Genomic DNA, 15007 nt, shown 5'->3' with positions numbered 1-15007 from the left:
TGCATAACAAAAATTTTGCTGACAAAACCTACTTTTTTGCTACTTTTACTACATATCCAGTTTGACTTTTAAACCTCTCCCCTCCCTCCCTCCCAGTGGAGGGAGTGAATTTTTTGGGAAAAAGTGAACTGGGATGACATATTTTTGAACAGGAGAATTGCAGCACATGAAAACATATTGAACTGCTAGGAAATGAAGACAGATCTGGAAGAGATTTTGACTATTATTACAGCTGATGTGTAGATGTTTTCTTATGAATTTGTCATGTGAAATTCTGTTGATACAGGGTCTGAATTATGTTTTTAGTACTAAATTTGTTGTTTATGTGGTTTATTTTACTTCAGTTAATTTTACTTCAGTTCTCTGCCACTTTTGGCTAATTGCAAAGATTCATGATATGATGAAGGGACATCACAAAGAACACCCATGCCCAGGCTGGGATTCAAACCTGGGACCTCTGACACTGTAACCACTATGCCATGGAGGTTGGTGTATCACTAAATTTAAATAGTTGGTTATTTCTCAATGAATGCTAATGAAAATTGTGGATAAATCTTGAATTATTCCCCCATTCATTTCGTTAATCATTTTTGTAATTAGGTATGACTAATTTGGTTAAGGTGACAAACAAAATCAACTAACACATCCAAAAAAGGTATTCAATTGACCATTGAATTCCCAGCTACACAGAAAGGAAGGTTCACTCAATTTTCCACATTTTAACACTTAAATGTCTTGTAATGAAATAGAAATTTTGAATGCATTATATTTCCTTTTTCTTGTAGGTACATATTGCTTGCACTGTAGAATGAGTTCTCTTGTAGTTTATGGCTGTTACAAGCAAATTACTGATGAAGTGTGTTCTACCAAAACAGAGAACAAAAATTGTGTTTTTGTGCTTGTAACAGCCATAAACTGCAAGAGGAAATAATGCTTATTTCTTTACTTGACAAAATTTTCTTCTCAAGTGTTTTAAGGTTTTTTGTCGTTTTTCAGGGCCAATTTGTTATTTCTACCAGAGTCCGATGCGGCCGCTCAATGCAGGGCTACCCCTTCAACCCTTGCCTCACAGAAGCCCAGTACAAGGAGATGGAGGACAAGCTGTCCGCCACCCTCTCTGGCCTCTCTGGGGAGCTGAAGGGCACCTACCATCCCTTGACCGGCATGGGCAAGGAGACTCAGCAGCAGCTGATTGATGACCACTTCCTCTTCAAGGAGGGTGACAGATTCTTGCAGGTGAGTGGATTCCAATATCCAGTGCTTCTCTAGACTCTAGGTTTTTCTTTAATGACGATTAATTGATTCTGTAAACTGTTGTGGCACATCACTCTGCTTTTTCTATTCCTTGTTCCACTTAACCAAATAAACAATTAATTATGAAATGACCCAATCTTACTGCCCATGTAAAAGCTTTTTCCTACCATAGGCATATGCAATGGGATCACTTGTCCCTCAAAATTTCTAGGTTTAAAAAGGCGTTGGAACTTGGGCTCTGGCTATGGGATGCATTCAATTCGAATTTTCTTTATTGAAGGGCTAGGGAGTTTGTGTGTGGCTGTTCTCTCACCTAACCCAGTTTATATATGTAACTCTTCTACATAAACCAGATAAAAAGAAAAAGGTACAAGGAGCAGAAAGACAATTTTAAAAATGAAGACACATTTCTACACAGACATGTACACATACATAACATGCACGCATACTAAACATTTCTGATCAGGAGATTCACACAAGGATATCGAAATAGATTTTCTGGTTAATCTCCCGTGGGGAACATAACATTTTATACTGAGATTTTGGTCAGTTTAAGGTACTGGTGGCCGAATACCATAATGAGGAAATTGGGAACTATGAATGAGTAGTGTTAACAACATCGTGCCGACCACATGTCATCCCTTAAGTGGTTGGCATGTGGGAGTAAGTGGGTCCTGGCCCTTATAGGTTGTTGTGCCATGGGTTATTTATTAAAATTTAAAACTTAAGGGTATATTTGTTTACTTACTGGGACTTGACTGATTCTTGCCCTTGCCACACCTACCCTCCCCCCTCCCCCCTTCCCCATGCCTCAGTTGCTTCCTACAATGTGTAAGTGAAAAATCTCCCCATCAACCTCCTTGCACAGATGACTCAAAAGGAGCCAAGAGTTTTTCTGCCTGTGAGTATGATATGAGACTAATAGAGGTATTATACAACTAAAGACTAGTTTCCATGAGATTTATTATGCCTTCCATGCTAGGGGGTCATATAATTGGTCCTGTGAGACTTCATTTAAGACATTTATGTATTAGCAGCTGCATCTGTGGTAATTTGTATTCCAGGTTTTCAACCCATTTAATCTGAATGACTGATTAAACTTGAATATGCATAATACAGTTTTATGAAATGAGCTTAAGTGACAATTTTCCATCACTATGGCTACTTTCCCATCTTTCACATTTTAATTTTATGGATTCTCATATTTAGGTATCTCCTAAATTGAGATCCTTGTTAAATCCAATTTTCTTCTGTGGAAAAGTAATATTTTAATGTGGATTGATTGATTGAATTATTGTTTTAAGTCCTTTATGCACAGTAAGGCTAATCGAGACTGGACTGACAGTTTAAAGTGCCTCCACCAGGTATCGAACCTGGGACCCCTTGATTACAAGGCAATGATGTTACCACTGCACCATCGAGGAGGCCCTTTTACTGTGGATTGGGAGGGGAAATCTTTGTATTTGTTAAACCTAGAATTTGCTGTAATGTTTCACTGGTTTAAATATTTTCAGAGGTATTTGTAAATCTGAAAGTTCAGAGAATTGGTTCCCATCAGAGCTAACATGTCAGCTCATTGATTATGCTCTGTGAAATTTTCTGTTTTTTTTTTTTAGGCCAACTAGGTAATTTAATTAGTTTTCTCTTGGTAGAATTATTTTATTGTTAATGTTCAGATGAAATTAAATAATAGATTCGGATTAGAAAGATAAGTGAATATAGTTTTTTAATACATTATTGAGCACACTAAATCCTATGTTTTTTGTGGTGTACTATTTTTAACAATGGTATTCTTTATGTAGGCTGCTAATGCTTGCCGTTTCTGGCCAACTGGCAGAGGCATCTACCACAATGACAACAAGACCTTCCTGGTGTGGTGCAATGAAGAGGATCACCTGCGTATTATTTCCATGCAGATGGGTGGTGACCTGGGCCAGGTGTACAGACGCTTGGTCAGCGCCGTGAATGATATTGAGAAGCGAATCCCCTTCTCCCACGATGACCGTCTGGGCTTCCTCACATTCTGCCCCACCAACCTCGGCACGACCGTGAGAGCCTCCGTGCACATAAAGGTGCCGAAGTTGGCTGCCAACAAGGCTAAGCTGGAAGAGGTTGCCGGCAAGTTCAACCTTCAAGTCCGTGGCACGCGCGGCGAGCACACGGAGGCTGAAGGTGGCATCTACGACATCTCCAACAAGAGGAGGATGGGCTTGACAGAGTTCCAGGCTGTCAAGGAGATGTACGACGGCATTGCTGAGATCATCAAGATGGAGAAGGAACTTCCATAAGCAATAAGTCAAATGATAATGATCCTTGTCAACCCAGGTTCCTGGAATACCACCAACAGCCTCGATTAGAAGAAAAAAATATATTTAAGAAAATTGTACCACTAGGGGCACTTCAAGGGGAGACTTTCCATTTTTTCAGTATCGTTGCATTATATAAAGAGGCAACAGAAATTCCAAATAAACCTACTGAAACTAGTCATGAGTTAGGGAACACTTTGTCGAAGTTTTTGAAAAATGAAGACTTTTCACTAAAGACATGCTAGTTTACAAATTATATGTACTTGTGTACATGTTAATATTGTACTGAAATTTTATTGTTAGCTTCAGAAATAAGTATCTTAAAAGCCCATTATTTTTTTGTGCTTCACTTCCTTTAATAAAGCTCTTTGCATTATTATGACAGGATGGTGGAAGCTTATGTTTATTGATTGGTTATCCTTTACAGGAATATTTAAAAATGTTACAAAATTAATTACAAAAGTTGGTATTTCCATGTTAAGATGCAAAGGAGAAAAAAAATAAACTAAATCTCAAAATATTGATTTGTTTTCTTTTCTGTTGTCTTTGAACGGTGTTTACATTTTTTTCAAACCCAGAAATGCACGTTGCAAAGTATTAAGTGAAAATGTTTCCTGTAGGTGGGTTATATTTTCTTAAGATTCACTGTTCTCTATTACTGGGAAAGAATTCATTTAACGTATGTTGGCATAATGAATCTGAATTCTCTGTCTACATAAGTATGCTCTCACAATACATTTGGGCACAAATGACTTTACTAAAGTCCAGCAAATGTTTTATTTTCTTTTATTGCATCGGTCTTTCGAAAGAATATGATACCACAGCATTTTAAAGCAATCCTAAATTAACCAGGAAAAAATAATGTTAAAACAGGCTTCGATTGGGATTGTTTAATTTTTTTTTTTTTATTTTCGAGCAATTTGCAATTCTCAAATGAAAAAAAATCCCCACAATCAGCTTTGGAAGCATGAAAGAAGTAAAAATTATGCTATCCAGATTAGTGTTATATGATAACTTCCTCATGCTCCATCATAGGGATAGGGGGAGAAGAGGGGGAATGATAACTAATTTTTTGTGAATATTTAAGTGACAACTCCTGTTGGTATTTCAGTTGAAAAGAGAAAAATAGACTTTCTGAGAGAGACTTAAAATATTAAAACATTCATCGTTGCTTTGAAATTATCTTGAGTCCGTATACCCGATTAGAATGTTATTCTGAGAATGATGGCAGAATACGACTTGTTCTTTCTGATAGCTTGCATAGGGATGAGGGCAATTTGTCTTAGCTAGCTTCTCTGAAAGATAATGCCCGATAACAAAAATGAAGAACTGATTAATTATTAGATTATTTTATAATTAATTTCTCTCAATCTTGACATAGAGAATGATACTACGAGGAAGAACTATGCCAAATTCTAGTGCATGAAAACCTATTTACAGTTCATCACTTTTTACATTGAAGACTGCTCAAATAATTCTTGTTTTGACTACACTACTGGCAGAAAGGTTGATGTGGGTTAGGTTGAATGAAAGATTCTAGGGTTCCAATTCATTGTGAAGTTATATTTTGGATGGAACCTGGACTTTGTGCGGAACTGAAAGGTAACTCCCTCATTGGTTGATGAGTAGATGATAGCTAGTGCCGTGTACAGAACATAAATTGACAGGGTCTTTGCAACATTTTGATCAAAGAATGATTTGGAAATTCTGTGAGCAACTACGTAGCTAACTGGTGGTAGGAAAAATGCACTTTGCTGCCGATATCACTCAGACTTATTCAGATGTGGCTGAAATGTGAGAAACTGAAGACAAGAGTATATTTGTGCAGATACTATTTAGAAATCCCTTACAAGGAAAGATAAAAACTTGAACAGGTGGTTCCAGTGAATAAAAGTTTTTTTTAAAAAACAATTGAACGTAATTTAACATATTCAGAGTAGACACCAAGCCCATAGCAAAATTTTATTTCGGAGGAGCTGCCATTTAAAGGTAAAGAAGTGGGGGTAGATGCCCTGAAGATGAATTTATCATGTTACAACTTATTGCACAAGATGTTTAATCCTGTTAATGAAGTAAAAATTACCACTATACACCATTTAAAGGAGATATTTGTAGGTTTGGGTGGGGGGGGGGGGTTCAGGTAATAGTGACGACATAATAAAACTATTTGACTGCATAAATCCCATAAATGAAAAACAAACTACAATAAAGGAAACATTGCCAAATATATGTAGTTTGATAGGTTGAGTCTCAAGGTAGTTAAGGTGCCGAGCAAAGTTGTTCTTGATTTTCTTTCTTCAGGAACAAACATTGCAGGATCGAAATCCAGCTCTTTATACAGATTTTTACCTTTACTTTGTCAACTCGTTTATTGTTTTCAATGAAAATCTATTGAAAACAATAAATTATATTCACCTACAATGATAGAAATTGCAAACGTCTTCCTGAAATGTAGGAAAATTGAGGGAACAGAAAAATACTTGATGTTAGAAAACAGGAGAACTTTAATTGAAAATCCTACCTTGCTGTTTCAAGACCATAAACATAAGAGGGGTTTGGTGCGGAGCACATCCAGCTGCTAGCGTTTGGCGAAAATCAGTTTCTCAAACATGCTGATAGCGCAAAACTTAACCAACTTACGAGCATTATTTTCAGTTAGAATTCTAATATTTCCTACGTTAAGTTAGAAGGGCTGTTTCAGGGCTGCTAGAAACCAATTTTTATAACATGTTAGTAGCTGGATGTGCCATGCGCCCAAACTACCAAAATAGTACTTATTTCTAAGGTAGCACTCACACTTGTAAACGATGAACATGTAAATTGCTTTTCCAAAGAAACTCTTTAACATATAAGCCCATTCTGGAGGCGTATTATCCATTTCAAGGTGATCTCTTATCTGAGATATACACTAACAAATAGCAGACGGGTTATGAAAAGTGCCAAAGCAAGATCTAATTTTTAGCAGAAGCTGGAAAATTATGTGGAATGGTACACTTTGTCTGAAGTGGTGTAGGTGAGCACTAGCCCAACAGTCTTAATCAAAATTCCTGACGAACTGTGTAGCTTATTTGATAAATATTAGATATTGTTTATAAAGCTGCCCAAGTGTCCTGATCATGGTCTGTTGACACTTCTGTTCACCCAAACAAAATTCTCTACCCACACTCAAGATACATTTTAGGTAGGCCATTCCCGAGGTTCCAAGATTTTTCCCATGGTCCTCTGCGCGCTGTGACGTCATGAAGAGGACAGAATCGAACTTACTTCGTGAAGCTTCAAATAAATGGATCGATTTTTTAAGTATAGGATACACACCTTTTCTTGAATGCCGGTAGAATGAGTACAAATCACCCTGTTTGTGCTATTGCTACGTGAAATAGTAAAAAAATAATCGCCTTGAATAAAGTGATCATCGCTTCCCCCCCCCCCCCAAAAAAAACAAGTTGCCGCAGCACAAGCGTGGATCTACGGTGAGGGCGAATGGGGCGATCGCCCCTTCCAACTGCCATATTTTTGGTTGTACTATATGCCTAATAATATTCAAGACTCATTCGTTTTTTATTTTTATTAACACGTTTAACAGGCTCGAGAAGTCCACTGGATGTTCATGATAGGCTAATTGGCAACTGGAGCTACAGTTTAAATTTTGATCAGTACTAGTCTACAAGGTGCATTAAAAGGGAATCAGACTTGAGACCACTTTTTACTCCTCATATCTGACCTTCAATTTACCGTGACAATAGGAGGAATTATGATAACAGCAGAGTCATAGCAAAGGGTGGGCGAAGGGGCCTCGCATCTCATGGGCTTATTATTTTCTTTTAAAAATGTAATAAATAAAGTTGAGAAAAATAGATGTAAAGGACTAATTTTTGTGGGCGGTAAAACTACAACATTATGTATTTAATCTGTTATAATTTTCTAGTGAAACGTTACATTTTGAATGAATATGTCAACTATTTAGTATTTTTAATAAACCGGGTGGTAGCCGTCCGATTTTAGAATATTCAGGAAGCCAAATAACGATAATGAAACGTTCTCTTACAAAGGTTGATAAGCATAAACACAATTTTTGACTTCTTAAAAATGAGCGGTACGAGAACATCGAAAAACATTATACACAGCAGAAACATGGCGGCGCCAGAAAATGTTGACCGGGTGGGCAGGATCCATATATTGATAAATTAGGGTTGGCAGATATAATTTTTATATATATATATATATATATATATATATATATATATATATATATATATATATATATATATGTGTGTGTGTGTGGGGGGGGGGTTGTGTGTGTGTGTGCGCGCGCGCGTATGAATTTCATAAACATGGATTTTTTCTCTTCCGATTTCGTTTGTATTTGTTTCCCCATTTATTTTTTATGGTGTGCGTTTTCTTATTTATCCTTTACTTAACTTTTTCCTCTGCTTGTGTTTCACCTTTCTCTGTCTCTCTCTCTCTGTCTCTCTCTCTCTCTCTATCTCGCGCACACACACACACATGCCTCCGCGCATAATCCTTATCTGTATTTTCTCTATCCACTCCACTATAGAAAAAGTTGGCGAAGAGACTCGATACCGTCACCTACTGAGAAAACACTTGACAGGTCCTGACCCCCAAAGAACCGTTGCTGCTCAGGATTTTCCCTTCTCTATAATTTCTTCTGCCTTTCCTGTGTCAGTCTTGATATAATCTCCCTACTTCTCATAAATCATTTAGGCCCCCCTTCCTTTTATTGTATCTGCCTGTCCATGCTTTCAACTGCTCACTGTGTACTTCTCTTTCTGTAGTGAATATATTGTCTTATCCTTTGTACTATTTAAGAAGGAAATTTATTAGGTTATAAGAAGTGTTTATATTTATGAAACCATAAATTTCTTTCAACACAAGACACATGCTGTGTGTACATTATATATTTAAAGATGGCGACAGAAAGTATTCAAGACCGACAACAGTGAAGACTTTTTGTTTTCTCTATAATTAAAATGAATGATTATGAATATGCAGTTTTTAATATTATAAGTTTTTAACTCGAAAGAGTGCTGCTTTCTTGATGAGGGTTAATGAATGATCCTTTTACTTGACTCACGGTGGCTTTACAAATTGATAAGGGCATATGAATATTTGCATTTAATGAATATCTGATTGGGAAAGTTTTAAGACACACAAGAAACGCACAATTTGTGCTCATTCTGCATTAAACTTTCCAATCACTAAAACTAGTATTTTCACACAAGATATCAAAGGGTAAAAATAAAGGAATTTGCGTGAAATTAAAATAGAAAAATCGTTGCCATTACAGAAGAGATCACTTACTGAATTACATCTTCGTCTGGCCAATTAAGGAAAGGAGATCCTCGATAGGGTTCAATAGAAATATGCATAACGCTTGGAAAACAAATACTTTTATATGCACTCATATCGTACATACATACATATCATGGAAAGTAAGTTAGAGTTTAGACCAAAAAATCATCAAATTTGAGCATGATAGCTAGTAGCTGCGTAGCAATTCTTCTCTTGCTTGTAGCGCTTTATAATTCTTGGAAAAGGTTTCATTTGTTGATAATTATCACCAATTCGCCCGACCTTAGAGGGACAGCAAACTTTCTGCACACCAAATTCCTCAAGAAGTACATAATTTTACAGAAAAAAATTATAGTTGTCAACAGGGGGGGGGGGGGATATGACGCAGACTGCGCCATCGAGATTTTTTGGGGGGATATTTTTCCCTTTCAAATAACATAAAATTCAACGTTTATATATTTTTCTAAAATATATCTAAAAATTTTACACCTTAAATGCAGCATATTTAATCCATTAGATAAAGAAAAGAAAGGTAGGTTTGTGGACGTCTGTTGGGTCCACCCAATTTGGGGGGGGAGTTATGATGGAAATTTGACATGAACAATATAGTATTGGACACAAGTTACTATTGCTGCTATATAAATAGCAATTTGTAGACTTCCAAGGGAATTATAAAGGGTAATACGTATTATCGGGAGAAGGGGGGAGTGGTGGTGGAAGGAAATATCCAACTATTACATATTGACACGTGGATTCTGGGGGGATTGAGAATTAAACGTTGGGGGGGGGGGGGCAATATTCAACTCTTGAATATCAGTGTTAAGTCTTAGATTAAAGAGGATATTTTGGTTGGGCGGGGATTAAGCTTTCAATTGAGGAGATATCCAATTCTTGTATATTACTATTGTCTGGACTGTTGCGAAAATTCTGGTGACAGAATTATTTATTTTGGAGGAGGCAACATCCACTCTTCAACATAAACAGTAAGTCTAAAATTGGCCCAAAGTTTTGGTGGGAGGATTGAGTATTAAATTTAAGGTGGGAGATATGAAGCTCTTGATAAAGTGTTAAATCTTAGATTGTCAATGGATTTCTGTAGTGGGGGAGAGTTCGAATATTATATTTATGGGATTATATTTAGCAATATGGTATCCACACGTTTTTCGCGCCGAACTTGCGAAAAGAGAAGCTGGAAAAGGGTAAATATCGCGGGGTCATAAGAAACTATTGACATCCTATTAAATTAATATTCTTGAAAGACTGCAAAGAAATGGATGTAAAAACGTGTTTCACATTCTACTTAAGTTGCATACTATAGCTGCATTACATAACATCACTTCTTAAAATATAATTCTTATAGTGTTGGTATACTGTTTAATTTAAAACAGGTGCATCATTTGTATGATGTACTTCTATTCTATTAACAGTGTTATGGTAGTATTGATTCCCTCCTAATTGTAGTAAGTGTAATTCATACAGTAGCACCTTGCACATTACCCAATAGAACAGAAAATCAAAATAATATCAAATTCCTTCGCATTTCTAACATCTTGTCGCAGGGTAATTTTACTTTAACAAGTGATATTTGCACTGAAAATAGAATTATTACGTAATTATTGCTATGGATTACTAAAATTACGTATTATGCTTACCCCAAGCAGAGGGGGCGAGTTCTATGAAGGGAGAACCGTATTAAATTCTCGCCATTAGCTTAGGAATTTCTAGCTAAGGTTCTATAATGTCTCGTGAAACAATAGCTGAATCGGTCACACGGCTGCAACATGTTATTTGGTTTGCCCAGGTTGTTGTAACAATTTCTGTTAAATACTCAAATTGTTGGTTTTATAAATCTCATAAATCTTATTCTTCATTCACAAACACTTTTAATGCATATTTATATAATTTAACTTATTACACTTAACGAATCAATGTACTAGCTTTCCGTTATTTCGGAAAAGGAACTATTAAAAATATATGGAAATTTAACATGGTGTTGTATTCAAATAAACATAAATTATTACTTATTTATCCAAACTATTTGGGTGGATAATGATGAACGATTTTGGGGAGGTAATGCATCCACGATCTTGGGGTGATGTTCGATTGATTGATTTGCTATATTTTACTTCGCTTTTTGTGCCACTTTTGGCTAATTTGCGAAGATGGAGATGAGTGAAGATATGATGAAATTGTTGAATGGACACTCACAAACATCCATGCCCAGGCCGGGATTCGAACCCGAGACCCCTAGCGTAGCGCGATGCGTTAACCACTCCGCCACGGGGGCCGGCGGGTGATGTTCAATTAAAGGTTATTAAAAGTAGGTTGCTTTCCAGTTTGGGGGATTCATTATTGTCAAGTTTGCTTGTTTTGTGTAGTGAGAGTGACATTCTTACACAAATTCCAAATGATGAAATAATAGATAAATTCGCAAGGTTCAGTATTCAAAGACAATAAGCTTCTTTTAAGATTTTCATACTAAAGTTTGTTTTAGTATCAATGCTGTCTTGTAAATAAACATTAATTTGAAAACAGCACAGATGTTCTACTTCTGATATTTTTTTTCAATGAGTAATCAGAAAAAAAAGCCTTACCATTCACGTGATACTCTGAGAACTTAATATTTATTATGTCGTTATAAAAATGTACTGTGTAATCTGTGGTTCAATATATACGAAAACTTGGTTTCTTTCTACAAAATATTAGGTTTTTAGTTCTTACTAGGAAATCAATATGTACATTTTGTTCATAAATATCTTTTAATGAATGAGCTCAAGAAATACATAGCAAAAAGTCAATACATGTCTTTACTGAAATTCATAAAATTATAATTACCTATTGTATTTCCAAATATGCAGTATATTTTCTCGTACCAGAACTCGCACATTGTTATTTCACATAAATTAAGCACTTTAAAAATGATAATGCATTTTATGACGTTAAATGTATTAGAGTTATCTTTATATTCATACAATGTACAGGGTGATTTTTTATACATGGAACCATTGGAATTAGCCATAATGTACGAACCACGTGTCATACACCTTTAAAATTACAGTGGAATGTTCTACAGACTTGGGAGTTTAAACCACAATATTTTCAATGTGTGCCCCTTGCGCAACCTGACAACGAAATTGCGCACCAGCTGCTGCTAATGTGTCCTCAGAAATATTGAATATTTCTGCTTCTACGGCATTTTTCAGTTTTTGAATTGTTGTAGGGTTAGTCTAAAATACTCTGTCTATAATGCAACCCCAAAGAAAATAGTCACGGGGGTAATATCCGGTGACATTGGTGCCCATTCAAACCCTTCCCTTGCTTGCACTTGGGGATAACGATTAGACAACACACAAGATAATGAAGAACTATTGTTGCCTTGCTGCATCCGTCCATTTCCCTCTTGTACAGTATCACACGCTTCTTCAAAACACCTCAACTGAAATAAACAAAAAAAAAACATTCAGCAATGGTTGCACGATTATTCTGCACAGCTCATCTCAACTTGTGCGGCGTGCGGCGTGCTGTTTTATGGAATGATAGTGTGGTCGCCGCTACAATGCAACGATGCTTTCGAATATGGTTCTCACCACTTTCCCCAACACTCTTCTTCCTGAAAACACCAATATCAAACCTACATTCTGCATTTTCTACTTTCTGTACACAAATCAAATGGAACCATGTATAAAAAATTACCCTGCAGTTTGATGTGGCAATTCATCTCTTATCCTCTGATTAATGGTAGACCTTGCTCATACTAGACGCAAAACAGATCATCTCCACTTTGCACTACACAGTATTTAATGTAATCGTGACATGTTAGATTAAGAAAAGGAATAAATCAGGACGGGGAGTATAGAGTGGTGAAGTATTCATTAAAAAGTAAAAAATAAAAAAAAGTCCTAATTAGATACTTTATGGGGATTATGACATGAACTTGCGGGGGGGAGGGGTGCTTCATTGGCTTAAAGGTAGGATGCGTCATTGGCGTTTGGGGGGGATTGCGCCATTGGCCTTGGGGGGATGGGCACCCCTGAGTTTTTAATCTTGCTCCCCACACCCCCACTCCCACCTCCACCCAATGTTTTTATGAAGTCGGTACTGTCTGATTATCACATCATTGAAATAAAACATCAATTAACAAAATACTGGGATAAGGAAGCCTTGTCATGGATCGAAGTTCTTTTTCATACTATAGGGGCTATCCACGAGTAAACAAAAACATATCGAACGGCACAATCGATTGTGGAACTGTAGCACAACAACTTCCGGTTCACGGAGGCCAGGTAATTCAAGCGCCTACTTTCGGTTTTTCTTCTCGTTTTGTATATCGGATGAAATGGATCATATAAAAGCATTTGACGACGAGGAGAAGAAGAGATTCCAGGGCAAAGTAGAGGTCTTTGCATATCAATTGGATGAGCAACTAGGAAGTAATACGGCATTATTCCAGGATGAGATCCATTTGCTGATCGTCGTTGCATTGGCGATATTTGTAGGCTACATATTTAATAGAAAGTAATTTTTCCTACAGAGCGACGAGCGAGAGAGCTTAAAGCATGTAAATCTTTGTATGCATATATTTATGTTTTAAGTGAAAAAGTGCGAGATGTACGGACATATAAAAAACGGAAAAAGAAGCTTTTTTCTTCTTTCTTAAGTCAGGGCAAGTCAGAAGGATGCGGTAATGCACACTTGCTGGTTTCGTTCCGTTTGAATGCAGAAATACAAAACGCTCATTGTTATTTTAAGTCAATTTTCTGCTATTTGTGTTAAACATGACGATGACGATGAATAATAAACTGGAAAAATTAATGATGGGACAAACACAATGACATACCATTGCCTGACCATGGTGTTCAAACCTAGGACCTCTTCTCTATCAATGTTGAAGAGATTTTCATTGCAAAAGACGAAAATTAATAATAGTACCCGCACTTAATTTTCTGGTTACACAAAAAAATATTTCCGCTGGTTGCACAATAAATTATTTCCTATGGTTACACACACAAAAAAAATCTGGTTACACAAAAACTTAATAGAGTTCGTGTGTACTTCAAGAATGTAACGTGTAACCTAACTATGACCGAGCATCTTTTGAAAGGAAAAGTAATATTTTTGCTCATATCACTAAAACAGAGAGAAAATCGAGATTTGAATGATTTCTCTTCTACCTTTAATGAAGTGCAAGGTGTGCGGGACGGAAAATTTTTGGTTGGGAAGGAAACAGGACGGGGTATTTTAAAGTCCTGGAGTTCAAAACGGGAAAAATAATGTTATTTCCCGACTAAATTGGGAGATTATAGGAGCGGAAAATATTAAACATTACCAGATACTAAAAAAATGTTAATTATACACACAATTTCACCCTCGGGTGATGATTTATTTTGCATTTCTGGAATAAAAACTGCTAATTTCAATAAATTTCGGACATAGTACCAAAAAAAATATATGTAGGGAATAAACTACTTTTAAACTATCATTTTTTCCGAAGTCCGGATCGAAACGGGATTTTTTGGTTTCCTGCACATCAGTTGTCATTACTGCGTTTCACGCCTGACAGCTTGAATGCAATTATTTTGGCGCCTAGATCTGGAGGAAATGGATGAAGAGAGATCCGTGAAAGATTATTTAGCCCTGATCGTAGTTTACATCCTCCTTGTACACACCCATTCGTTCCTTTCATACATGACACAATCTCAGCTCCCTTTAGCGACATGTTGTGAGCCTACGAACCGGAAATAGTTGTGTTACAAGTATGGCGTCCACACGAAGGCACTTCCTTCCGGTGGATAGCCCCTATATGGAAATAACACGAAGAAGGTGTTTTTATTTACGTGTTTGGATATTTTAAGACATTTATTTGATTTTGTTTGATTTTGTACTCCACACGTGCCCTTGGGCTTAGCCAGATATTACACTACTTCTAGTCGCAGAGTTATTAACTGGATCATGTTTCAAGTTTTAAATAAGAGAGTAGTCCAATTAAGCCGGTTCTAAGCCCGAAAATGAGGCTCGGTGAGGCTCGCCTTAATGGATTTCTCTCGTAAGGCATGAGCCTCATTTTCTGGCAGTGTTGCCAGCTGCTTACTCGAAAAAATCACCAAGGTTTTTTTTTGGGTCTAACCTAGCCTCAAGCA

The 15007-nt window shown here is 36.7% G+C and overlaps 1 protein-coding gene across 2 annotated transcripts in view; it reads left to right on the top strand.

Annotated features, from left to right (window-relative positions):
• LOC145997212 (arginine kinase) overlaps nucleotides 1-4078 on the top strand; it is a 53962-nt gene extending 49884 nt beyond the window's left edge. For both annotated transcript variants that reach the window (XM_083133972.1, XM_083133973.1), the window contains exons 4-5: nucleotides 997-1236; nucleotides 3057-4078. In XM_083133972.1, coding sequence (XP_082990098.1) covers nucleotides 997-1236; nucleotides 3057-3542 — 726 coding nt within the window. In that variant the 3' untranslated portion in view covers nucleotides 3543-4078. The remainder of the gene's footprint in view (nucleotides 1-996; nucleotides 1237-3056) is intronic.
• Nucleotides 4079-15007: the final 10929 nt, after the last annotated feature.

This window comes from Lepisma saccharinum, chromosome 13 (assembly GCF_977018435.1).
Source record: "Lepisma saccharinum chromosome 13, izLepSacc3.1, whole genome shotgun sequence".
NCBI lineage: Eukaryota > Metazoa > Arthropoda > Insecta > Zygentoma > Lepismatidae > Lepisma > Lepisma saccharinum.
The sequence above is the reverse complement of the archived record's forward strand: the minus strand, read 5'-3'. Positions and strand labels throughout refer to the sequence as shown.